This window comes from Acipenser ruthenus, chromosome 26 (genome assembly GCF_902713425.1).
Source record: "Acipenser ruthenus chromosome 26, fAciRut3.2 maternal haplotype, whole genome shotgun sequence".
NCBI lineage: Eukaryota > Metazoa > Chordata > Actinopteri > Acipenseriformes > Acipenseridae > Acipenser > Acipenser ruthenus.
Window position 1 is genome coordinate 4,424,809 of NC_081214.1, and position 27,759 is coordinate 4,452,567.

At 38.8% G+C, this 27,759-nt stretch overlaps 1 protein-coding gene across 15 annotated transcripts in view; it reads right to left on the reverse strand.

Moving 5' to 3' along the window:
- Positions 1-27,759, reverse strand: part of LOC117430738 (autism susceptibility gene 2 protein-like) — a 285,529-nt gene that overhangs the window by 24,991 nt on the left and 232,779 nt on the right. For all 15 annotated transcript variants that reach the window (XM_059000560.1, XM_059000564.1, XM_059000558.1 and 12 more), the window contains one exon: positions 9,118-9,166. In XM_059000560.1, the coding sequence (XP_058856543.1) occupies positions 9,118-9,166 (49 nt within the window). The remainder of the gene's footprint in view (positions 1-9,117; positions 9,167-27,759) is intronic.

Consider the following 27,759-nt stretch of genomic DNA (forward strand, 5'->3'; position numbering starts at 1 on the left):
TTCATAGGGTTACAGTTTTTTTTAAAAACATTTTTTTATATAAAGCCAGTGCTGGTGTTATAATAACTATAGTTAGCTCATGTGGGTTTTGCGGTGCCTCTTGTTCCTAGAAAACAACTTCCTGGGCTCAGCAGTCACATGTCAGTGAAACAAAGCGAGCCGCACTGTCAGAAACTGCTCTGGACTTGCTCCTTTTAAAAATAACTTTACAAATTTGGCAGGCTTTCAGCTATGCTGACTGTGGAATTAACGCACAGGCACTTTGAATAATTGCTTGCTTTTGCACTGGGACCTGACCTGTCCTCCCAGGAGCTGAACTGTTTATTTGAGCTGTGCTGAGAAATCCAAACAGTCAGCTGTCCCGCAGCTCTTTGCCCAGCTCTGCTGAGGCAACATAATATCCTCCAGCCGGCGTTCCAGGATCCAGTTACCGTGGGGAACAATACAGGCACTGTACTCTGCTTCCTTCTTAGAGGAGGTGTCTGCACCAATGTCCACACTTATGTCAGTCATGGAGGGCAAATTCATACATCACTCAGGACAGGAGCCCTCAGCTCTGTCGCCTCAGGACGGTGCTCATTTACCTCTATGGAGGTTGCTAATGAATTGGTCACATTTCATGCTTAAAAGGACATTTAAGCAAAATACAGTCGATTAAACATGCAACTGCTCGTCTTTAGAGCTGCCATCCCAGTTTGATGATTTGCTAGTGAACACCAATAGTTGTGGCTGTAGTAATTATCCCAGGTTTACAAACATTTAAAAACTGAATTTTGCACATAGATTAGGGGGTTTATTTGCTTCAGGATTTGTAGGAATAAACAGTGGTTGTTTACCTTTAGATTTAAAATATGCAGTCCCTTTGTATACAGTTTCCCTTCAGTTAAAGATTCCATTGCCTAATCCCTTTCTAAAACAGACCGTATCAATGTGCTTTCTAGAGGATATATCCACTTACCCATTTTATTACCCTTTTAGATGATGGAAGCCCTAAAAGCCAACCTCCGAGATTCCATTGTGACGTATTTGAAAGGCTGCTAATCTTGCCCAGAGGGTCAAACTCTGTTTATTTGTATGTTTCCGCATTTACTGAGGTGTCAGCAAGGAGACTAACCTCGCCTCCTGGGGGACATGCAAACTATTCTTTAAATCAATCGAGACCGTTTAGAAACCCGCCAGCTTGCCAGCTGCACTTTTGTGTTGCTGCGCACATTTCTCCTTCTAAAATTGTAATGTTTATGCTTTGGGAAACCAGAATGACTAGCCCGTTGCGATCTGGAGAGATGGATCCTGCCCATAACCCCACTGCATGTCAAACCAAATCGCAAAGCTCACAGTATCACTGGCTCGATTCCAGTCTGAGCTCTCATACCTCCACCGTTTCATGACTGTCTACCCAAGATTGCAGACTTGCCAGTCAACATTGCACTTTGGCATCGTACACCATGCTCAATATTCAAACTGTCCATCTCAGGGCCTTTTGAATCCTCTCTGTCAGAGGATTCAGGCTGTACACTGGTCTTAACATTTAAAGTGTTAAAGGATAAGAATTTTGTAAAAATGTTTAGCCATTGTAACAAAAAAATATATATATAATAATCCATGTCATATTTACTGTAGATGTTGGCCTTAGTGTTTACATAGTAGTAAGTGTACGGTGTAGTTCTGTTGTTTTAATATTTAACATTCCAAATATGTTCACATTTTAAACATTTATCCGTGTTTAATACTAAAGTTTAATGCCTAGGCTAATGCTCCTGTTATTACTTGAAGCATTAGGAGGCTATATAATACATTTCATAACTGATATAGGGGCTGATAAATCACTCTGAAGCACTCATTTCCCAAAGTCATGTTTTACAGTATATTGGGTTTTGTGCTGCACTTCCATTAACAAAATGCATCTCGAATGGCAATTAATACAATCAGATTCTTACTTTAGGAAGAGTAATGAGTTTTAATGTTCTGTGGGTAGTACATTTCGCATTAAATATACATATGCTTACATTGGGTAATATTTATCAGAAATCTAAAAGCCTTTTATATTAAATTTTCCATAATTATGATCATTTGTTATAATAAAATTTAAATAGGATCTCATTTAGATTTGCAGTACATATTTCCTGCTGCGAAAAAAAAAGTCCCTTATGTAGCTCTTGTGAATTTGTATCACCCATTTCAGCTCTAGTAATCTGAACCTAAATAGATTCAGTGCAACACAGAATACAATCGTAACTTAAGGGGTTAATGTAGTGCACTCTGCCTTACAATTAAAATGTCACTCTCTGCGTAGATCTCATTACCTAAATTCAATTTTAATTAAACAAATGTGCCCTGAGCACAAGATGATGGCAATTCAGGATTTTTTAAAACACATTTTTGCATTAGGACCTGAGCAACAAAGGGCACTGAAAAGTCTTAGTTATCTCGATTGCACTGCACTTCAATCAAGTTGTACTTTGATGTTAAGTAGTAGTTAATTTGCCTCTTGCAAAAGGTCTGCAGCAAGTGTTCTCTGTATTGGACATTTGCATCTCTACAGTCATCTATCAATCAATCTGTGTGTTGGAGGGTGTGCGGAAGTACCTCTACTACTTAGTAGTATTGCACAATTAAAAGACTACTGTTTCTAAAATGCTGCAGTTTATCGCAGTACTATTGCACAATTAAAAGACTACTGTTTCTAAAATGCTGCAGTTTATCGCAGTACTATTGCACAATTAAAAGACTACTGATTCTAAAATGCTGCAGTTTATCGCAGTGTATTTTTTGTAAGGTACAGATAACATGTTTGCAAACCTCTAAGAAATGTAATGATTCGAATGTTCAGGCTACCGGTTGCCCCAAACAGCAAAGAAAGATAATCCAGAAGCAGAAACCCTTAACCCCTACCATTTATGAGGAGAAATCCCAGAAGCAGCCCAATCTTTCAACAAACATCATCTTCACACCTAACTGACAGCTTGGCATCAACCTGAGGGGCTCGTTAGGCCTTGCTTAGGCATTAGGTAAGGGACACCTCAGCAATCCCCCTCCTATCCTCTCACCCTTTGACTGACATGAGAATAATTGGACAAAACAAACCCCAGGCACAGGGTGTTTGCCAGGGCCTTAAAAAAGTTGCACCGAGCCCATCAAAACAACAGTGTTGACTGGTTAATGTCACAACAAATCGTCAAACGCTGCCTGGTGTTGATACACAGGCCCAAGACAGCTCTGGAAATAGCACTTTGGTTTTTCCAACAAGTGACAGGCCTTGTGTGCTCCATGTCAGGATGTTGTCAGTCACAGACAGGTGAGTGGCAGACATCTCAAAGCAGGTGCTGTAACTTCTAAAAATATACATCGACTGCACTAGTTTGAATGTTGAACTTATTACTGGAATCAGCCAACTGAACGCTCCCTAGATTTTTATAACCTGTTTTAATGCATGTGTATAGAAAGAGGCCCTGCATTAAAACTTGTATTTCCAGGATTTTTTTTTTTTAATTTACATGTCTACTAAGAAGAACATATTGTTAGTGAACTTTAAGAAAGTCTTCTTGAACTGACAAAAGGTTTCTTAAGGACCACAGTTTCAGGGAAAAGTGGAGTTACTGTAACTGTCTAAGTAAGGGCTATGAAAAACTGGCCTGTTTTTTTTTTTTTTTTTTCCTGTATCAAATTAATTTAGGATCCAGGCAGTTGTTATAAAAACAGATCTTCCGGTACTACTGCTATGGCCAGAAGTTCTGCATCACCTTGTAGAATTAACTAATATTTGCTTCAGAAAGTCGAATGAAACCTGCTGAATAATGTTACGTTAAGATATTGAATTATATACTTAACGAAAAACTGACATTTCAAAATCTAAAAATGAAATACTATACTACTATTATGGCTTCAGGTAGACTTTTTGCGATATCATTTTGTAGTTTATTTGATTACATGATGTTAAATAAAAGATCTACATTATGTTTCAATTCTACAATTCTAGGTGATGCAAAGCTTCATAGCTGTACATTATCCACATTAAGTAGGATGGATAGGTTATTGCAGCAATGTATGATAGCATTTATTTTCAACGTAAAAGCTGAAACCCAGCAACAGCATTCACATCAATTCACCAATTGAGTAATACTGGTACACATAGGAATCAACACAGTTAAAACCATTACATTAGAGGATACTGTTAGATGTTACATTGAGCAACATATTGATTAGGGTAAGCCAGCAGCCATTGATCACACTTCAAGCAAGACGATTTACTATAAGTCATCACCATCCACTTTATCAAACCAGTCTTCTATCAAAAAAACACCATGACAGGTCCATTTGTCAAGCATGCACACACACACACACACACACACACAATAAATCCAATATATGTCAATCTGTTTGACAGCATTAAGAAGCACCCAGAAACCAGAAGCCTGCCTGGTGTGTGGCTGCTTCAATTCCAGAGCCTGGCTCTAAATCATATATAAAGCCATTGATTTGTTAACCTTTGTGTGCTGGTGTCAAAGGTGAGGAGTTAATGCCATGGTTCTTTACACAGCCCTGACATGCACTGCTGGGGAGACTGAGATAGCTTGCCATGACTTAACTTATCACCTGGTATAAAAGACCCACAGCGCCCAAGCGTGATCAGGTATTCAGGAACTCATACCAGCCTGGTTCGGTTTACAGGCTGACAGGCAGAGGAGGGATTCATTCCTGTGACCTTCTAACGCTGTGGGTCAAGGCACCAGCGAGCCTGTGTGCTGAGATAGTAACATGAGCACTGCAGGAGTCGGTCTTATCGGTATCAGTTTACACTCCCCTGGATACTTCAAAAAGGATTTATTGAAACTGCTTAATTTGTTATGACTAACCTATAAATAAACGCCATGGGAACGCAAAAGACAACATGTACACATAATGTCAGTAGCTTGCCCTTTACGTGATTTAATTTACTTGAGGTACTTAATTTATATAATGTAAAACCAAGAGATTTTTACCAGCCATTATTTTGTTCTGTATGTTATAAACCCCTGGAAAACACTGGGGACAAATATATTCTTGTGAAATACTAACTAGATACTGTATATACTGTACGAGCATGGTCCCACAACAAGGTATGAACCCGCTAAGGAGATCTCACAACAAATGCATACATCTGTGTCAACCCTGTATGTTCACCTTGCATGTGCCACTATTGTAGCATAATGCTCCATTAAGCACTAGATACTGCACAACATTTGTTTTTAAATATTAGGATGATGGAAACAGCTATTCTCCGCTCTCCAGCGCAGTGAATCCTCCCCTGTTCAGAGCCCCCTCTTTGAATCCAAATATGGTTCCCATCCCTAATCACTCCTAACAAGCTGATGCACTTGAAAGCCATCCTGTGTTTAAAAGAGCCCTTGAAAGCAATTTAGAGACTCTTCACAATGCTATCTGGTGAGAAAGTTTACACTAGACATTTAACAACTTCAGCAAGGCGCCCCATACCTTCCACAAATACACTCACTCAATGAAAGGCAGGAGCACATCATTTCCTTGCCTTCTGACAGACAGGTTTAAAGCTGATAGCACTTTTCTGCAGTGCAAGCTTGTTTAAAATGGTAAATCAATGTCTAGAAATGTCCTTTTATAGCCATCGCTGAATTAATATCCAAACAAGCGTGGGGCAACAAATTGTAAATAGCACATGCTTTTGGCATATCCAAGGCTGCCCCCATTACTGTTATGGCAGGTGTTTAAATTTTTTTTTTTATCCAACCCCTGTATATGCCATCTGTTGATGTTTTTCCTCACCATGAACAAGGGTATTGTAGTATAAAACTGCCGTCACTGGTACACCTTGGGTTTTTACATGGAGCAATAACCCTTATCTCATCTACAATGCTGTCTTGGCTATGTGTTTAAAATGCAATCATTTGAATCCGATAACAAATGATAACAAGCGCTTTCCTAAGTTCCATTAATGGCCCATCTAATTGATGTTTGTTGAACTTTCTCCTTTTCATAGTGATTAGGTTCAAAAAGCTAACAGTCCACATCTGTGTGCACTTCAACAGAGTCTGTAATTACTGTTAACGTTTAATAATTATGAGTTCATCGGAGCGGTAACCGACTGGATTGGATCCAGATTGGGAAGTGAAAGAAAGGCTGTATGAAAATGAACAGAACACCCAATTACACACAGGATCTAATATTATTGTGAAAATAAACCACAGTGGCACATGTGTGGGAGGTGGAAGGGGAGTCTCAAGTCCATTTGCTTAAATAGTTCAGGTTAATGGGTTACAATGCGAATCTAAAAAGAAAAGTTGGTTGTCACTCATCTAGTTTTAATAATAATAATTTGAAATGTCAGCGGATTTACAATGTGCCAATACACGTGGAACATTTTGCTGACGGTAATTTATAAGTAATTCATACAAGATGGTAAAGTGAGGTTTTAACAGTGAGGGATCAAAACTCAATGAAGTCATACTATTAAAACATCAACCATTTAAAATGTATAAGTTAACATACAGTGTCCGCAAGGGAGTCTCTTACTGTGCAAAACAGTGTCTGTTTTAATGAGACACCCTACACACCATGCATTAACTTACTATAACAAAAACAAACGTTGAAATCAGAAACTACAAAAGTTTAAGTTTAGAATTGTGCCTTCAGTGCACAGGATACAATTCTGACAAGTTAATTACAGTGATGGGTAATGTGTGATTTATAAAAACTGAAGCAGCACAAAAAATGCCTTTAAATGTCAAATGAAAAACAAGATTTAAAAATGTCCTGCTGTGAAAATGGACTGTATTTGAATTGGAGCAGAAGGTTTGTTGGGAGACTTGCTTCCCAAATGGGTACTGACAGATTGTGACTATGATGATAAATAAAACACAGCATAAACAGATTATAAAAAAAACATGTTCGGCATGGCAAACATCAATGACGCTTTGGGAAGTGTCAGATTGTATGTGTGTATGTGTGTACGATATATTAAACGGGGTGTGCATTGATTCGATAGTCAGTTCAATGAGATCATGTTTTAAATGCATCTGACATTTTAACGGAATCTAATTAGCAACTCAATAGATCATCCTTTTCTTGTCTTGGTCTTCAATACATGTCTATATTGCTTCTGTATTCAAGAACCAAAGGATCAATACAAGTACAAGATGAACATATTTAGCAATGGTCTTCAACGCTTTTTAAAAATATTATACTGGACTATAAATTGTTGTTTAATCTGCATTAAGACCCTATTTGGCATGGATGTTCACAATATAGTTCCCCAAAGCCTTGACCTATCTAAATTTCAGAACACTTTAAAAAGTTGGGTAATAGTTTGAAGTTTTTTCAGTGTGCATCAAAATGTATTTTGTTAAAAAAAAATATATAAACCTTGAAAGCAAGGAATCTGGCCTTGATCTTTGGCATGAACTACAGTGAAACTTGCCTTACAGGCTTTGCTGATCGTAAACACCTAATACACATTTCATGAGTACTAACAACAAGGCCTGAACCACAAAACAAAACTGTAACCCTGGCACCTGCCTTCAAGCAAATATTGACATTATCTCCACACAATGGCACTTCCTTTCAAGTTGTTTTTCCTAATGTTCAGCAGTCTGAATGGTAATCCTCCTTAACAAAACTGCCCCTGTGCTTTATTTCTAATCTCCAGCCCCAATAAAAATACCAACAGGCCTTGTTTTCAACACCTGGGTCTGTACTGATTCTCCTCCTTGTCATTCATGCACCCCAGAAGGAATTAGCGTACGGCACAAAGACGGGAACTCATGGGGAGAAAAGAAAGGAGGCATTTAAATGGAAATAGAGAGCAAAGGAATAATCTACCGTCAACCAAGAAAAAGCTTATTTGTGTACTGTTTCTCAAGCAAAGCTTTTCTTACACAGAGAAAAAAAAGAAGGCCTATATTGATTTAGTCCAAACAAAGGAAGCTTAATCCTTTCAAGGAAACTAAATCACCACAAAAAAGTGCCCCAGAAGAAAGACCCTCTGTCAAGCACAACTATTCACCACCGAATGGATGTCACAAATCAAACCCTAGAAGTAAACAAAGAGGAGAATGTGGGAAATGTGTTTGATTCCAAAAGAAAACGAAGGAAAGAGGAATGGGCCTTCTCGGCATCAATCAGCCCTTCACTCTTACACTTGAGAGTCCTTCGTCCTAGTTACCAGCCATTACGAAGGAATGTTGATTCACTGGGTTGGCTTCTATTATTCTGGCTTCAGTGCAGAAAAATCCTGTCACATGTAGTTCGGGGCATTAGGTCACAACAGAGTATCACTTTCCCTTTAATCCATTTACTGTGTGGAAACCAACTAAATCACCCGATCTATGTAAGTGTTGGGTTGAAGTAATATGACATTATATATATATATATATATATATATATATATATATATATATATATATATATATATATAGACACACACACACACACTTTAAAAAAAATCACACAGGTTTTGTAATGTTTATGTCCCAAAATAATGTGCATCTTTGGATACACTGAATGTGGGTGCTGAGGTAGTGCTATGACAAACGGTATTGACTATTTAATTTTTTTTAAATTTAACAGTAATTTACAATCAGAATAATAATAATATGTTTAACTTACAGAGCCAGACTGCCACTCTACATATCTACAGTAATAAGACCATGATTCAGTGAACGATCCATTACAGAAGTCAGTAAATCAAAAGTAATAGGATTTAAATGTAAAGTATGGAGTGAATAAACCCAGAGGAGTACCGCACACCTGTGCAAATGAATTCAGTGTTAATGCTTCACTGTTCTACACCAGGTCACAATGCAACACAAACAGCATCTTATCTACACAGTGACTGAATCACCAAACATCCTGTAATAAAAATACAGAAAAATAAAAATGCTGCTGACACACTTCAGGTTCCTAACAATAAAAGGATCTTAAAAAACATGGACTGAAATAGTAAAACCTGTTCAGCCCAAAATAAAACAAAATCTAATAAGGTTTATAGGTTTATTCGGATTTCTATAAATTAAATTACCCACTGCAACATAACCACAAATACCCACAGAAGGTTGTGGGATCGATCACCTGTTTATATAAAAATATCCCCAGAAAAAAAAGCCTTACCTTTATTTGTGGCAGTGCTGAAGAGCTTCTCGGAGCTGTCATCTGAAACCTAAAATAAACAAAATGAAACGTAAATTTATTTTACATTCACCACGTCTTCTGCATCCAGAATGATACAGCACCAACTCTTAATACCTGCAACATTACAGCCTTTCCCTGAAATTCCACAAGATGGCACTCTTTAACCATGTCTAAATTACTGGCAGCAGTTTCTTCTGCATTACAAATTCTTCTAGTAATAAAAAAAGATCAGTGTCAAGATCTAGTATTTCCACTGAACAAACCAAAGTAGCTCTTTAATCGTTGTCCTGTTTAAAATCATGTTATGCAACAGAACAAACACCAAATAAGACCAGGTAAAAAAAAAAAAAGATCAGGGGAAAACAAACAAAAAAAACACCACATAGGATTTGTCTACACAGCTACACAAATGCAGAACCGAAGATAGGGACACAAGTGCACATATAAACACGGTTGACTTTTTACATCTGTGTGCTGGTGTGTTTGTCTATTTACTTTTGCAATTAGACTTCGCCTACTCTTAGCTAATACACTTTAAACACGACCATCACTGTGCAAGTGAATGAGCTGCTTCAGTGGAAATGCCCCCTTTCATTTGCTCTTGTCCTCGGCTCTCCCACTCTGAATGTCACCTCTATTTAGTGTGTGGTTTTAGTGCCAGTTCAAAACCTTTTAACAGAAGCATTTCCGAGACCCCTTATTAAAAGCTTGTAGAGCCGTGTGTATTGTATTTTTTGTCCTGCAATCCTAAAAGGTTAAAGTAACATCATAACATTTCTGAACTTGTAAAAGGCATAGGCATTAACTTGTTAAAAATGTAATGCTGTAAATTAAGAGATTTTCTTGTTTACTGTAAAATACAGCTTATTGTTAACATGTATTAACAGCACTGCGCACATTTACTGTGAATAGTAAATGACTGTAAATAGTAAACAGAATAGCAGATTCCAGAACTAGGAATCAATCCCAAAACACTTTTAATAAATACAAAAAAAAAAAATAGTCTGAAATCTTCAACACCGCATATCAAATCCATTGATAAGCAAGCATTTATTAGTGAAATGATGTTACTATATTCCTGTATTTGTATAACCCGATAAGATAGCTTGTCTTGTATTAGTATAACATTTATGTTGATAATAGGGTCTCACAAAAGACAAAAGAGGGGAGAAAATGTAGGGGAGAAAATCTGTTTTGAGCAGATTTCTATGTAGCTGTAAACTATTAAATTAGCAAGCTCCATTCAAAGAAACTGTAGAAGCCTCCAGTCCGTCATGCATTTTAAAGGAGTGCAGGTGTAAAATGGTGTACAAAGAGTCAGGACTGTAAAATGGTGATCATTAGCGCTCGATTTCAGATTTATTCTCAGTATATAATATTTCCAGTGCCCTGGTTTTGTACAGATACCTGTTTAGTGAAACTTATACTGGCCTCTTCCAATATTTTCAGGGTAAATTTCAAAAGGAAAATTGGAACAAAGACAACAAAAGCCTTTTGCATAACAGGAACAACTCAAGTTTCTGCTTGAACTGCATCTGTTGTGGTTTCAAATATGTAAATATAAGCATAAGAAAAAAAAAAAAAAAACACCTTTACTACACAACCACAAATATTAACTAAGCGCTGAAAGGAAACCTTATGAAAAGTGTTTCAGATAATGTCTATGACTGAATAAAACATCTTTCTTAGACATTTAAAACGTCTTTTTAAATGTTTATTCTGAGTGAAATAATTTTTTTTACCAGACAATTGCATGTTGTGAATGCCAGCTTAATGGAGTTGCATATTGTCAAGGGTATTCGAATTCTAGCTTTTGTAATGAATAATACAAAACAAAAATACCAGGCATACCTTTAACTGGGAGTGTATCTGAGAAAAGAAAGCAACAATTTCTGCTTTGTTAAATACGTCCCTTACTTCAGTCTCAGATTTTGTAACAAAGTAATCCACAAACAGGCAGTGAATTCCCTTTGCTTAAATTATTGACAGCCATGTAGAAAATCATCCTTTCCAAAAGAAAAAGCGATGGGAGATGGCACAAAGCTAATATACCATTAGGACAAAGGGAGCCATGTGCCTCACCAGCAATCCCTGCAACACGAAAGATTAGCTGTACAGCTCCTTTGAGACGCTTCTCAGGAGCTGTCAATTCTTTCTACACAATGAAGCCGATTCTGCAACTTCTCACTTTCCAAACCCCCAGAATCAGTTGTAATAATTCCTTATGGAGCCTGGGTGTCAGAAAGCATTGGGTTTATAATAACGCATTGAAGGGAAAAAAAAGACAAGTGTCCACCCTTCTGTCAGAAGAAAGAAACAGGAATTAGTCAGGGAAAATATCCGTGCCAGTTAAGACTCCAAATTCTTTCCTATATATTTTTAAAGATAAAATCCAAAACTGAACAAGGTTCCGGAATTTAAAAAAAATAAAGAATTGTTTTTTGAAGGCTCTCTCCCTTTCTCCTCAGCAGCCTTTCTGCCTTGTGGCCACGTACAGATCCTTATTCACACTAGTGTCGCCTTCTTCCCCTTGGTGCTCAACATAAGCACTCATTCATTGAGCCCTGCATTCCAAAAGGTCCTTCCCACAGTTGAGCCCTCCCACTTCCTGAATCTACCTGACTTTGCTCGCTCCTCTTTTCAAACGGACAAGTGTTTTTTTTTCTTTCTTGGGACTGAGTACCATTCCGAGACCAGGTCTAAGGAGTATGTGTGTGTGAGAGCACACTCTCAGCTGTGCTGGCAGGAGGACCAGAGAGAGAGCGAGGAAGCGAGAGAGAGAGAGAGGAGAGAGAGAGAGAGCGCAAGAGAGAGAGAGGGAGGGAGGGACTCCGACTAGAATGATACTCTTTCACTCAAAGCTGAGCACAGTGATGTCAGTCACTAATGAATTTCCCAGGACGATGCAGCTCGCTACCGTGAGGGAAAGAAAACAAAACACCCATTATCAACAGCATGCACTTCTTAATAAAGCTGATCCACTGCTTTCCTGTTTATTGTTTTTTTTCTCCCTTTACTTGCTATTTCTTACAATAACAAAAATACAATTCTACTTGATGTCCCCAGTTAGCTGTTATTCAGGCTAGTTTATGAACAAATGGCTGAATGTTAAGGCAGGATTTTGTTACCTTTCTTTAAGGCTACCTCACAATTAAAGACACTGTTTCACCGTTGAGATTTGTTTCTATTGTCGGTGTACAGGCTGGTAAAGTTCAGACACCGTCTTCTTGACATACGGTAACATTGACCCATGTAAGTTAAAACACTACCACCTTCAAATGTAAACATAAAATACCCCTTTGCTTAGGAATACAATATCTGATACCTGAATCACTTTTATAAAGAGCTTTGCTGTGCATCATGAGGCATGTTCAGTCAAGGCAAATCTGCACATATGAAGTCAAACAATATACTGGTACTACAACCTTGGTGGCATTGGTGTGTCAAAATACACACTGAGTTTGACAACAAGAAACATTTTAATGTAGGTTCTCTCAAGACTGCACTTGAAAAGACTTTTTAAACTCGCATCTGATTTTAACGGCTTGCAAATCTGGTCACGGGAATATCTGTGACTCCTGAGCGCTTTAAATAATCTTCCACCCGCGAGGCACCATTGCACGAGGGCACAGAACAAAAGAGGAGTTATGGGATTGCATCAAATGTGGTAGCGCCACAAAAATCACAAAAAGGGTGTATGGTGTAGAATGACACCATCATTATAACGTTTGCAGCCATCTCTTCAAATGCGTTACTAAAAACTACAACAATCAAACCCCCTTCCCTGTTAAGGCTCCATACTAACTGTGACTGTTTTCAAATTGATGCCTGATTGATGGGATAGGTGGGTTTGACTACCTCAGATATGTTTTACATTTCAAGAGATCTGTCAGAAGGGGTGCAGCTGAAGTAGCCACAGGTCCCCCAGAACAAGATTCATGCTTCTGCCCATCACTATTAAGCTATGTGTTCAGAGCCAAAGGATCAACAGTAAATCACATCTCACCCCCGCCCTTCTTTGCAAAGAAACAAATCAGCTCATCACCAAGACAAGTAATCCCCTTGCCACACAGTGTCGAGGTTCAGCAGCTCAGTGCATTTGAGACCTTGGCTTCGGCACCAATAACACCCATAAATCCTGAGTGGCTTTGGGCATTGGCAATGGGATAGGAAGCATATCACCTCTAGGTGGCTGGTTCGCTACTAAGTAATGACCTAGGAGCTTGAAGGAATCTGAAGGGATCAACCATTGTGTCCAGTGGTCAAGACACCCGCTGTTACTCATGAACTGGATGAGTATGGAAGATGAAGGTTAATGGGTTTCAAAAGAATCGATGGGCACGTGGCTGTCTTTGGTAGCCGTTTCTTTGCTACTGTTTTGCTTTTTAGTTTTGGTAAAAAGTTTGTGTTTGTGATTTTCTGCTTATCAGCACAGCTCTTTACCCAAGCAGATTGGCCGGCTCTGCTCTGCACCCTTGGATAACATTAGTAGAGGCTCCCACTGCAACTGCCTGCTCTATAACTGTGGAACTAAGTGAACCTCTTTCTCCCTCTCCTCTAACCCAGCCTCTTGCCCTAAATTGAGATCACAGGTACAATAAAATGGTCTATATTTAATCTCTGTATATGCTGAGAGGTATTGATCAGAGTTTTGTTTTAAATTCTAAAACTGCCTCCAAGTCCTTTTCTTATTTGACAGTCTTAAATGAAAAAAAAACCAAGATCTTTGATTGCTCTCAAATCTTTATATAAAAAACTATCAGCTAAGATCACTTCATCTTGCCGTTATGTTATACAGTACACAGTTACTGTTTCACGTACAATATATGCACACAATTAATCCTGATGCAGCTCAACAATATTTGAATGCCTTTCACATAACTTTTTAAATAATGTATTACGTTTTCATGAACTGTGTTGATAGCTTTGTCATCTCATTCATCAACCTCAACGTATTAAACATTTCAGTATTCGTAATTAACCTACTTTACATAAAACACTAGAATTAGAAATACAAATCCACTGCTAATTAGCAGCCATTCTTACACAAAGGAATGAGCCTTTACCAAAGAATGCTCAATGGCAACGCAGTAGCACTACAGTGGAATGGTTCTTTACTAAGGAGCAATGGGATTCCAATGTACCACAGAGAACCATGGTGTCTTGTCATTACAAGTGTGCTACTGTATCAGGACTACTGTACAATATGCGTTACCATTGTGTTGCCATTGGTTCTTGTTCAAAGATGTATATGTTTTAGAAGAAAGTGATGTTAATAGTTTAAATGTTTAACCATTTTCAAAGATTTGCATTTCAAAGTCGAGGTTAGCTGTAGTGTTTATACAGCAGGGTGTGTACATTGTAAGGCTATTTTTCCATATACGCATACATTTTGTACACATGTAGTCTCATCCACATTAATGTCATAGTATATATAAATAATTAACAGCGCTCTAATGGAGAGCTTCTGATGATGTCATTTTTGATTGGTAACAAAAAAAATTGCAATATGTTAAAGTTTAAAATGTAGGAATTTAAATCAGAATCTAACATCCCTGAGTTTACAGTTTACCGTCATATTATTCCTTTAGTCCTCCAGCCTTCCTCAAGGTCATTAGGTATTCACTATCCATTGCTGGGCAAAAGACCCGACTCCACCCCAAGTTGTCCCATCAGTTTCTAGTTCTCGTCCATCCTGATAAATCCTTGTTATTGTATCTCTGCATCTCGTTATCTGTCACCATCTATTCATCTCCCGGTGGCTATCAGTGATTAAGCCTTCATCGGGCAAGATTAAAATATACAAAGTGGCATTTTAATCTTACTGTATAATTTATACGCATGAGGTTATTTTTGCAATACAGTACATCAAGAGGTTCTGATCTACTGCTGAAAGATGAAAGAAAAGGACTGTAAACAAATATGGAATAAGGGCAAGCCATTCCACTGAATCTATTACTACAAGGAGGCAGAGACCAAACAATAACAGAGAGCTTTGAGTTCAAATCTGTGTTAGATTATGATCCATTTCTCCAGTAGTGTTCATAACACTGCCATTTTAGCAAGGACCACACAGGGACAAAAAAACCTGCCAAAGCAACCTAAAATATCATGGAAAATGTATCACTGTATTACTGAAAGGGGTTGTAAAAAAGTGTAGTTTTACAAAACAGCCTCTAGTTTAGCATTCATACTGCGGCATAAAATGTTGGTGTTATCTTTAAAGCTTGTCTCTTTGAAATGACATATTCTTAACTATCTATTTACCTTTTAATGATATTTGCCACAATTCATAGTTTTGTGTGCTATATATATGCGTAAGGCAGGTTGGACGGGCAGTGTATTGTCAACAAAACTAAAGGAAACTTGTGACAGATCACTACATGGCGCTTACTTCTATAAAAGACAGATGGCTCATCTAGCCTAGATTACATGTATCTATGGCAGGCAACTAAACCTGAAGAGCAGCTCCTGAATTCGGGTGTAAGCACCGGCACACAGACTTCTCGGAAAACAAAGAAAACATTTGCATAAGAAAGACTCCACAAGATTACAAACATGATAAAAAAGGTTAAGGGGACTGTATATAAACAAAAAAACAAAAAAAAACAATGAAACTTGAAGCTACTGAAAGTGTGAGGCAGTTTTTTTTTTTTTTTAATATCATGGACAATCTTTCAGTGCCATTTTGGCAGTAGTCAAGCTGGATTGGAAATGGATTTCAAGATGGTCTTTGGACGAGATATCTCGCAATCAGTACTCTAAATCCTAACTGCTTATTACCCGATTTGAAAAATGACTGAAACTTGTGATTACTCCTAGCCACTAGACAACCAACAGCCAAATCCATTAAAGGAGATTTTAAGTAAAAGTAAACACTGACAGACTTAAACAAAAACATGTTTGGGTAAGCCGGGGGAATGTGCCTTGAAGACTCTTCTGAGAATTGTGAGGGAATTTTATTTGTTGTAGCAAGCCAGGCACTATTAGTCGTTGATGACTAATACAGAGGACCCAAACTGACCCTTGTGACTAAAAGCATTTCAATAACATCAGTTTTCAGTTGCAAAACAGCACAGGTTATTCACAAGCCATCATTTCCTGATGGCTGAGCGTTTCAAAATGGCCACCTGTCATAAGGCATTCTCGTGACGTCTGGAAAATAAGTTTAGAAAACATGCATGTCTTTTTTCTTCTAGTTTTTGAACACTGCACGTTCTCAACGGATCGATCACCTGTTTGCGGATTGCACCTCTAGTATTTCGTTTAATTAAAACAAATACCCGATAATAACTTTTAGGTTGTATTTAAATCATCATAAACCGTGCCAGAGACGTAAACAAACAATTGATGATGACCAGTTGTGACATTAACAGCTTCAAACACATTTCCTTCCCTCATGCCACAGCCGAAGAATGGATGGTAAAGTTCAAACATGTAGATGTCCTAGAATACTTCTGTAATTGCTTCTAAAGTTCTATCTACAGACCACCAGTCCTTCCTTTCTGATGTTTTGTCATCATACATTCCTTTGCTTAGTCTCGATCAAGGCTTCAAAGCGCCTGTTTCAAGTCATTTGGAATCTGGTTTAATTTTACAGGAACTCTCTCCTCGATTGCAATCAAATGAGACAGATTCTCAATTGCCTTTTATTGCGTTACTAAAATCTCACTCTTTTCAAATAGAAGCGATTACAGCAACATGAGTTCATTGCTAGGATACTGTGTATATAATATAGAAAATGTGTTTCTGTTATGGCAGCTGCCAAGACTGGTTCCACGTTGCCCACTATACTAGTTTTGGCAGTCACCATTTATAAAAAAATAAAATAAAATAAAATGTAATGGGGTTAAATGAAAAACAAATATCCCACTCTGTTTTGGCAGTAAATACATAATATTTGGGGTACCACTTCACTTGCTTGTTAAACGTATGTACATGTATTTGAAGGATATCTATTCACGAGGTCTCTGTGGAATATAAAAAAGGCAACAAATTCCTTTGCATTTATTCATGTCCCAATGTTAAGCTACACGGCAAAGATTTGTCATCACTTGTATTTCCGGGCGGTACTGGTAAAAATAAATCAGATGTTAAATCAGAGTTTAACTGAGCTCTAATGACTACAGACAGTCTTCTCTGTTTTTCATTCCAATTCACCTCTCCATCTCTCAGCTTAACTTCCTTTCAGGTTATTTTGATCTTAAGTGAACCAAGTTTGCAGCCTTCTCAGCAGCCATAGGGGTAATGCAAATAAGTGCTCGGAGGAGGGCGAGTGCCCAGGGTCACATTTATTAAAAGCATGTGGGCTTTTTAACAGCCCTTCAGAGATATGAACATTCCGTGTTTATTTAGCGTATTTAGCAGTGTGGAGTAGTGGTTAGGGCTCTGGACTCTTGACCGGAGGGTTGTGGGTTCAATCCCAGGTAGGGGACACTGCTGTTGTACCCTTGAGCAAGGTACTTTACCTAGATTGCTCCAGTAAAAACCCACCTGTAGAAATGGGTAATTGTATGTAAAAATAATGTATAAAAAATAATGTAATTGTATATAAAAAATAATGTGATATCTTGTAACAATTGTAAGTCGCCCTGAATAATAATAAAAATAATAATAATATGTGTTTCTTTCAAAACACATGCGCATTTTAGACCTATGTAGCTAAATGCCACACGTAGGATTTATGTATTTATTTCTTGTTGACTAGTTTCTAACTGTGAATCTTTGACAATGATGCTTTCTAAACGGACACCAGCTAGCTTGTTTGATCCATTGGGGTCACAAACCCTATATCTCTGCTGTAAAGGCTGTAGAGAGATTGCATCCTGGGGAGTGATGGGTTGTCAGATTCAAAAGCACCAGCTGCACTTCCTGGGGTGTGCCAATTAGGGGAGCCTTAGCCGGGACTGTGAGACAACAATGCCTACTGTTTTGGGGCCATGTGCGGCAACAAGATTGACCAGAACATACTGGTCCCATTGGGCAGCAGACTTTCACTGGGTTAACATAGCTGGGCAGCAACTCAAAACCAAATAAAATACATCTGTTCCCTTGTATAAGTCTGTACTGCACTAGTACTGCATTGCAAAGTGTCAATTTATTATATGGTAATACAGCAGTACATTCTTGCCATGGGAACGTTCTAAGGGAGGATTAAAACTGGCAACACATTCAGGAGATGGTGACTGAAGTGGATAGTCCTTGCTATCAACCTGTCAGTGTCTTCCAGGGTGCTACGCTATCAGGCTATGTGATAAAGCGGCAAACTGACACAAGAAAAATCAGCAGCCTCCCCCCTCCCACATTTTGGAGGCAAGGAGGCATTTTTACACTCATTAAATGCAACCTTATCTCTGTAAGACTGCTATACGCGGCAAATGACAACTGCGGCTAATCTCATTTTCAGACAAGCGAGTCTGACAGCACCTTTCTCTTTAATTCCTGAGACATGTAGCCAGACATATATTAATCTGTCAGTCATCGCCGGTGGGGGAAAAAATAAAAGGAAGCCGAGTGTTTGTGAACATGAAGGGGAATAGACAAGAAAGAGACTTGGAGACAAAACACGAGGGATTTGGAATCAGCAAACAGCATTCATTTTGGTGTGTATATTATATAAGCGATAAACCCAGCTAAAAGACGGATGGTTTAGGGCTTAGATGTGCTCAGCCCCACAGTGAACGACAAGGCTTTGAGTTTAAAACCTGTTAATATCAATAGGAAAGGGGGAATCTTACAAGTCTACCGTTCTTTAAGGCAACATATATCAGTCAGACTGTAGCTGGAGTTTTGTTTCTCTGCTGTAAAAAGGGAAATTTATGAGAAAAGAAACAGCAGCTTCAAACGTGGCCCACATGTTCTATTAAAAGGAGCATCAAAGAAAGGCTTAGCAATAGAATGTTAATGCCATTCCTAAGGTGTTTAGAGGGGTTCACCGAAGACAAAAAGCACCCAGAACCACCATACTGACTAATGCCCAGCTCTCCTACAGCAACTGAAGAAATGCAAAATGATGCAAATGCCATCTCGCTTACACAAATACCGTGTACTGTGTGAGACGTTATCTACATCACTATGTCAACAATCATACTGAAACAATAAAAATGCCTCAAAGCAACGTTCCCTCGCTGTTCCAGTAAAACCAAATTGTGGCAAAACACACAGAGCTCATAACCAAATGAACGGCTGTTTAATCTTTATTTTCAAGTTCTGCTTTTTACCTTTTGTGGAGTGTATTTAGAAAAGAGACAGGGACGTTAAGCTTAAGTCGTTAAATAAAGCAATGTGGCAGAGCAGAGGAAAAGCCCTGCACATAATCCGAGGGGGCGGGGCTAAGCCCTGCATGTAAATGAAATATGTTGCATTTATTGTATTATAATTTAGAATGTATTGTTATGATCTCAACGTCTTGTGGTGTACTGTATTATTAAAATGTATTGTTTGGGAACGGGTGATGTTGTTATTGCATGAGTTAAATGTATTTTGTGTTTATTTAGAACAACGTTTTGGTTTGTTATTGATTGGTTTAAATGCGGTCTGACAGAGGCGGTGCAAACAAAAACCCTGTGCAGAAGGTTTACCGTCTCCAGATTAATTAATTGATTCATTTATTGCTCATCTGGGGATGGTCACCGGGATAAAAACCAGCAGCTTTGGCTGGTCGGGGTGGGTGTTCAAAGAGGAGGAACATGTTTGTGAGAGCGAGGAGAAAACAAAAGTAAGACTGCATGGTAAGATCAGTGAAGGCTACTACCCAGCCTGACCCACGTGTTGTGTTTGTTATGTGACTTGTTTTTGTTTAAACTTTTATTTTGGCTCTGTGAGCGTTTGTCTCAATATTTATTTCATTTTTGTTTGAATGTAAAAACAGCGTACGAGTGGTTTACACCCGTAGTACCTGCCTGCGTGTCTCTGCCAGCTCTCTGGTCTTGGAACGTCATCACTACTCGTTCCCAGTAGTCACATATACCAGTAGTCAGTATCCTGTCACATGCATAAATTAGAATTCTGTGAATGCAGCATGGTCCATTATGATCGCAATCTCCTCTTTAACAAAAGGAAACAGGCATTGGTTGTATAGCTGTTTGCGTTTAACCTTAAGGGTTTTTATTCAGCTCATGGATTGTCCAAAACAGAACATATGTCAACTGTTTACGACAATCAGCCCCTGATGTGGTTTGCTGTGAGCCAAAAACAACAAGAGTAATAGCCAGAATGTTAATGCATAGAGATATATACACACACAACGTGAAAGCTTGCTATTAAAACCAGTCAAGGAAGCAAGAAAATGTGACCTTAATTGTGGCGAGGCCTTACTACTGAAGGTACGTACAAGTTAATGGCACAAATTAATACCACAGGATGATTCTGATTTGTTAACAAGTTGTTAGTCTAGATAATTTATTTAATATACATACATGTTCATGTAGTTTTTTATTTCTTTTTTTATTCTAGGTGATGCAAAACTTTTGGCTGAAGCTGTACAGTAAAAGCTCACTTTTTTCCTGTTTTTTTCTGTTACTTTGTTCATGGAGGCCCATGGGACATAAATAACCTAGTGTGTCTTTAAGAAAATCATAACAGAAAGCACAGAGGAAATAACTAGGAAGCCCAATATTAAAAACTGCCTGACCCCAGATACACTTCATAGCCCTGAGCAATCTAGATGGCTGGGGCGATGTGGCAAAGGGTTTGAGGGGGCCTCTAAAACTCCCCACAGAGACCATTCTCAGGCACAGAGCAAGACAACCCCCCACCCCCACCCCTGCCTGAATGGCAAAAAGTGGAGGTCTGCTGATAGCCCCTCTGGGGAGAGAGATGGCCTAAGACTTCAAAAGCCTGCAGACTGGCAGACATCAGGGAGGTCTTTTTTTCTCCCTTTCAGCCTCAGCCCCTGCTGGCTCTGGAGGGGTTTCTAATTGCATTTCACAGGGATTGAACAAAATAAGGCCTTGTTCTCCCAACAGTGGCATCCCTGCTGGGGGAATGGATGTCATTTGAGACTCCAGTGTGTGACAGAAAGCTTTAACATGTCAGAAATCCTCAGAGAGAGAGAGAGAGAGAGAGAGAGAGAGAGAGAGATTGGATTTCCCTTAGGTAATGCAAGAACATGGGACACTCAACATGAAAAAGGCCTCTCTGGAAACCTTTAACACTTTAGCAGCCAATTATGTTGGCATTTATAAAGACACTGTGTCCCTTTTATATGACCCAAATCGACTGATCTACCCAAGTGTAAATAATCTATACTCATTCCTTTTGTATTTCAATTTGAAATGACGGTTAGGGTTACTTCGATGTATATTTACTAATTAGCCCTCCTGTAACCAAACTCAAATGTGCTTTTCATTTCAATACATGCCATGATTTACAGGATATTGTACAAGTGAGGTGTACTGTTAAAGTCTGCTATCGTGAGTACTGTAAATAGTACTTAACAGGCCCACAGTTCTGGGAATAACACACTATTTTTTTCCGCTTCATTATTTATTTATTGATCAATTAAGTTTGTTAACGAGCTACAGAGATTAGAGAGTTAAAAAAGCAACACTTTTTTGTGTCATGTGTAGTTACTCTTATTACAGAAATCATTTTGTACAGTTTGAGCAGCCACCCCAAACTGCACGAGATGAAATCTCTCCTAACAAATACGAGACAAATGATGCATTAACTTAAAAGTACGGCCCAAAGAGCCCTCAGACTACCATTTCCCGTCACCCTGGCCTGTGTTGGGGGTTTTAGATGCAGTTTATGCTGTACGGAAACCACAGTGTTTTAACAGTAATTAAGCATTTAACATGGTATCATCCGGCCATGCCTACACACACAGGACACAGAACATAGTTGTCCAGGAGTCACAGAGATGCCTTTCAGAAAGCAGTCTCTGCATTCAGCACTTCCTCCTCAAAGTCTAACCGTGCCCGTTCTAAATGTGAAGACTGTGCGGCCGAGCGGTGCAGTGGGAATACATTTTGTAGGGAGTTTATTTAAAATGAAATCTCTTTCATGAGTACTGAAACGATGCCTTGATAGACATTTTTTAAAAGGCATGCACAAGTAAGTCCATTGTACTTAATTTTACTGCGGTGGATCTTTTCTGATGACAGCTGAAGTGAATCTGTAAATAACTTAGTGCTAAACCCAATCATCAGTGTCTGTCTAAGCAAAGTTTGTGATGTGCTCCGTTTACTAACTGTACCTGAGCAGCCTGTGTGATCCAAAGAGGCAGTAAGAGGATTTCTTATATAAAACACTGACGGTCCCTGCAGTTTGCTGTTATTGCAATATTACTGGAAACAGCTGGAAACGGTCAATGGCAGCGAATTGCAAAATAATAATGGATTCCCGCAACAGCTCCCCAAATCAATATTTTTTTTTTTCGCCCAGCTGCCCCCTACTGATTTCAAGTACCTTTTTTTCTAAATTAAATGACATTTTTCTACAATGCACGTTTATGGAAATGGATTTGAATGTTTCCAGTAATACAGTTTAAACAGATTGTATATTGTTAAATACTCTCATATTGAGGCAAACTATACGATTAGCAGGTTTCCAGGGCAAAGAACTGCTTTTTCAAAAGGATAAAGCAGTACTGAAACACCCTAAATGTGCAATTTGCCCAAGGTGACCTTGGCATTGATATGACAAGGCCCTTCACAGCCTGGGGTTAAATTACTTGTTGCCCTCATGTGAGATGCTTGTGCAAGGTTTGAATTGATATTTTCTCACACTTTAAGGAGTATTTCAAATATAACACATTGTGAAGCAAATATAGGAAGAAAACTAGATTGAAAAAAGTGTTCTACCTCTACTCTAGTTCGATCTGTGATAGAAGTATGGTGTCGCTTTGTTAATGAGGTATTTCAATTGGGGTGTACAGATCTTTCTCTATACAAAGATGTGCTGGTAGCCCTGGGTCTGAACCAGGACTATGCAAGCAGGAGACTCGAATCGTGTATGATAGAGACGCCATTTCCTGCTAATGAGGATAGGGGTTAGGGGTTAGAAAAGAAACTCATGTCATGTATGCAAATTCTTATCCCCACATTGCAGGGCTAGTCACAGGCCAGGAGATGCTACCGGTAAGCACTATTCATTGGAGCAAGACCAGAGCTACTACTATCGCAGCTGGGGGCCTGTGGGTCAGAGAGTATCATCCTGGGATAATGACCTCCACATCACATAGAGCATTTGAAAATCAAAGCTGCAGAGGTATAGTCACGGAAAGGTATACAGATAAGGACAATTACCTAATTTTGCTTCAAGTCGAATGAAACCTGCCGAATAATGTTACGTCAGCATATTGAATTACCTACCCCTTTGTAGTTTTCCATATACTTAACGAAAAACTGACAGAAATTGAAGAAACATGAAATACTATACTACCATTATAGCTTCTCACTTTCTAGTTTTTATATATAAAAAAAAAAATCTTGATTGTTCTGTAGCTTGTCGTAATGCATTTTTCGAATCTACTCTGTGAAAACAATCCCACTCCAAGCATTACAAAGCAATTTCGTACTCAAAGGATTAAAAGCTCATGATAAATTGAAGACTACACTTGCCATCAACATTAAATATTGAAGAACTCTGTATATTAACCAGGTTGAACACTGTACTGCACTCTGCATTTAAAAGACAACACCATTTATTTTAACATTATTAATTCATCCGGAGAAAGAATACAATGAAATAGTGGGATGTAGAACACCTTTTATTTCTAATTCCACATAAAACTAATATACAAAAAAAAAACACCAGCAATTATTGCTAGCTACAGTAGTGTTGAGAAAACCAACAGCACCATGGGAACTGATGGAGGCTGGTCAGGAACCAACACCCTCACTATTCCTCAGTGAGCATCTATTCTACATTTCTTCCATCTGCTTGATTACATGTATGGGTAATCCCTTTCACCCTTGTACAGCCAGATACTCCTGTAAAAGCAATTCAGTCATCCAGTTCAGTATTAGTTCTATTTCCACTGATGTGATCATCACGTTCACATAACATCCGGTGCATAACTAAAGTAAATAAATCATAGGGGCCTACTTGAGTGTTGAGATGTTGTTAAGATAAGGCCATTCATGGCTGTCATTTATTGTACATACAACCCTTCATGATCTGTCTTATAGTTTGGAGATATTTTTAATAAATTTTTTTTAACATAACACACAGAAAGACTCAGAACTCAGACAAAGACAAATGTTTATTTTAAGCTTTTAATAAAAGCAAACTGTCCTCTGACAGTACATGATCTGTTTGATACTAAGGGAATCAGTTGATTTTTTTTTTGTATGCCCTTCAGACTCAAATGTACAGACAGACAGTCTTAAATGGTCTTCTTTTTATTACATTTTAGGATATGTTTAAAATATTGCATTTGCTATGCTGTTTTGCTATGTCTATGGCTTTCAAAACACAATGCACAAAGACCAGGACTAAACCATGACAAACTTATGTTTTAATCACAAAGTGTCAGCTAGTACTATCCAAAGTCAACACTTTTCCATCCACATTCATCTAACCATCAGTCTGATTATCTATATATCAGTAATGTATGTACTGTTCTGAATGATCTGTCTGATCCTGCATGAAAATGGAATGACTATACCCCTTTCAAAACAGCATACAGGGTTCAATTCGATTGCTATAAACAGGGTCACAATAAGGTTATGAAAATCAACATCTCTAACAATGCATGGCAGACTATACTTGTATTTTTGTCTTCAAATTTATTTTTGTCTTGTTCCCCCCGAGACTGAATACACGTTTTATATTAGCAGCGAGGGAATAATTCAAATTTTGGGCCAGAATTCACCAAGGAGTCCGCAATGGCATCACATCAAGTGTGTGAATGAAGTGACATGTCTCTTGTGGGACTAATTATTTCAGTTTGGTGCTTTATAAAGTTTATGCAGTAAAGGTGAAAGCATCTAGAACTGCAGTCGCTGCTGTTTGTTGTTTGTTGTTTCAACAGCTCAGTGATTAATTACAATCAAGGGCCAACGCATCTGATGTCTATCATAAATCGTGTAGTAATTTAAAAGGATATTTCTGGTAGTCGTGTATGGTGTAACTTTCAAACCAATGCACAGCGCTGCACACTCACACGACAAAACACAGCATACACTACTTAAACCTAATGGGATATCAGAGCCTTCTGTAGAGTTACCCTTTGCACATCCTGATTTAGGCGTGTGCCAGTTAACTTTATTAAGATGTTAACATTATAATGCTTTCAGCTTTTCTGATCTCAACCCATCCTTAACTTTGAATGCTCAATCTTTAGATATAAAGTAGATGCACAGCAGCACTTGGTCGTATCCTTACAGACAGACACATTTGTCTACATTTTTAGTACTGCAATATAATCTCAAGCTATGTCAACTACTGTTGACCATGATATAAACCCTGCACATGAATTGGTGTTAAGTTAGATTTTTGTTACAGCTCTACAGAATCTGCCCCAAATTCTTCTGTGACAGGGCTGGTCTTTTTGTTGGACAAGTTTACGGATGGGCTCATTTTGTTTTAAATAAACACAAACAGATCCCTGATTACAATGCAGAAGTAGTCTAGGGGCTGATTGCTCCATTACCTTGCAAGCATGACAGCAACTCTTATTCACTTGTTTATTACTAGGAAGTGGAAGCCACGGGATACTACTATTGCATTTATGACTTTTAACCATGGGGGGGGGGGGGGGACAACACAGCAGGAGCTATTGCATTGGTGTAAAAGTCAAATCTAGAGTGCTGGCCCGCATTTACAAAAGACAGATCTATAGTACACCACCCAATCCGGAGAGGAATACACATTACAAAGCCAGTTCCTGTGTGTATTACACTTTAATCGCTGTGGCATTTACTGCTTTTGAGGAATCCGTAAGCAAAAGTTTGTTTTATGGAGAATTCACAATTCAAATCCAAGCGCCGTCCCTGGTTCCACCGTCTATGCCTTCTCTTGCTGAAGAGGGCAGCTATCTGTTCCACTTACAGCAGAACACTATCATCGGGTTAATGTGGTTCCAGTGGAAAATAAGACCTCTTTCTCCAACATGCTATCAGAATAACTGACAGAGATAAGGCCTCTTTCACTCTTCCCTCTCAATCACCTCTTCCTACCTAATGAAAGGGCGGACGCCAATCCCGAGAATATCGTTCAGTTTTGCCATCAAAGAACGTGGCCAGCCTCTGCCAAGTGTCTAAACTGTTTCAAATAAAGTACAGGAGAAGATTACATCTTAAAGAAGGAAAGAAACAGGTAATGGAAGGAGCCTCAAGCCCCGTAGAAGTGCTTAAAGCCATTACAGCTTTCTCAAGGAGTCGCTAAAGCTTTTTCCCCTCTGGCTGGAACAGCTGGAGAAAATGGAGAAATATTTTGCATTAAAACAAAACACATACGGGCTTGCAAGCTTATTTCATGAAAGCAGAGTGGGACACTGCCACAACACCCATTCAAGCTATTTACTTTCCCTTTATTATACGATCTGGTCTGCAGTCTATGCAGAAAAACAGCACAAAATAAAACTGGACCTGCTCTCAAGTACGAACGACTCTACACATTTTAAAGGGTAGTGCCAAAACATTAAAGACTGCTAAGTATCCAACCCCACGCAATCCTCTCTTTGTTTCTGCCTGCAAATAGGATTGATGACTTTGTTATTTTTTTTGCCAACCAATGTCACTTTCTTGTGTCATTTGTCATCTTCTTCTCCTGCTTTAACAGCCCACGCTTCTAGTTGTGAAACAAGGCCCTAATTGTGAAGGCTCCCGACGGTGGGAGACGTTTCCAGGCCTGTGCCTTCCAGCACCAAAGGTCACTGTTCACATTGTGAAACTGATTGCCTGGCTGGAAGGAGGCTAACAAAACTGTCACTCTGCCCCGAGGTTGTTATTGCATATGCTTAGTGGCGTGCCCCCATAAAAAAAGGTTATAAAATGGCACGTGCTGGCTGGCTGGCTGATTCCGAATAAAAAACAAATGCATTACTAAACCACAAAATTACCCCTCACTAAAGTTGCTGTAATGTATCCGAGGATGAAGGATCAGATTATCTTGGGGTATTTGTTTTGTGTAAACAGCATCAGGGGAGTTGTTTTGAATAGCAACAGAAGATTTGCAAACCATTTCGACCCCTTTGAGGTCGCATAATGTATAGGATTAGTGATCCTCCCCTACAACCCCCAAACCCCAACCCCCAACACACACAAACTGTGAGGATTTGACAACAAATCCTTGTTGATTTAGCCCATCCAATGGGACCTGCCAATACCAGGGAGATAATTCCACAGAATCCCGGTTTCCCCAGGAAGCAATTAGTTTTCATTTAGTAGAATGACAAATTGATCAGACAGGAGTCACACCTAGCCCTTCAATCGAAGCTGAACTGTGATATCTGCTGCTGCATCAGCCAAGCTCTAGGTCTATTGACACATTTTACAGTTGCAAAATTCAATCTCCCCATTGCAGGAGTTTGAGGAGCTTAGCTGAACGAACCAAAAAATAAATAAATAAATAAATAAAAGGTGCAGCTTTCCTATAAGTTCATTATCGCTGTGCTAGGCGTGGAGATGGTGTGAAATGTGCTAGACGCATGGATGCTTCTGTTAATGGCCA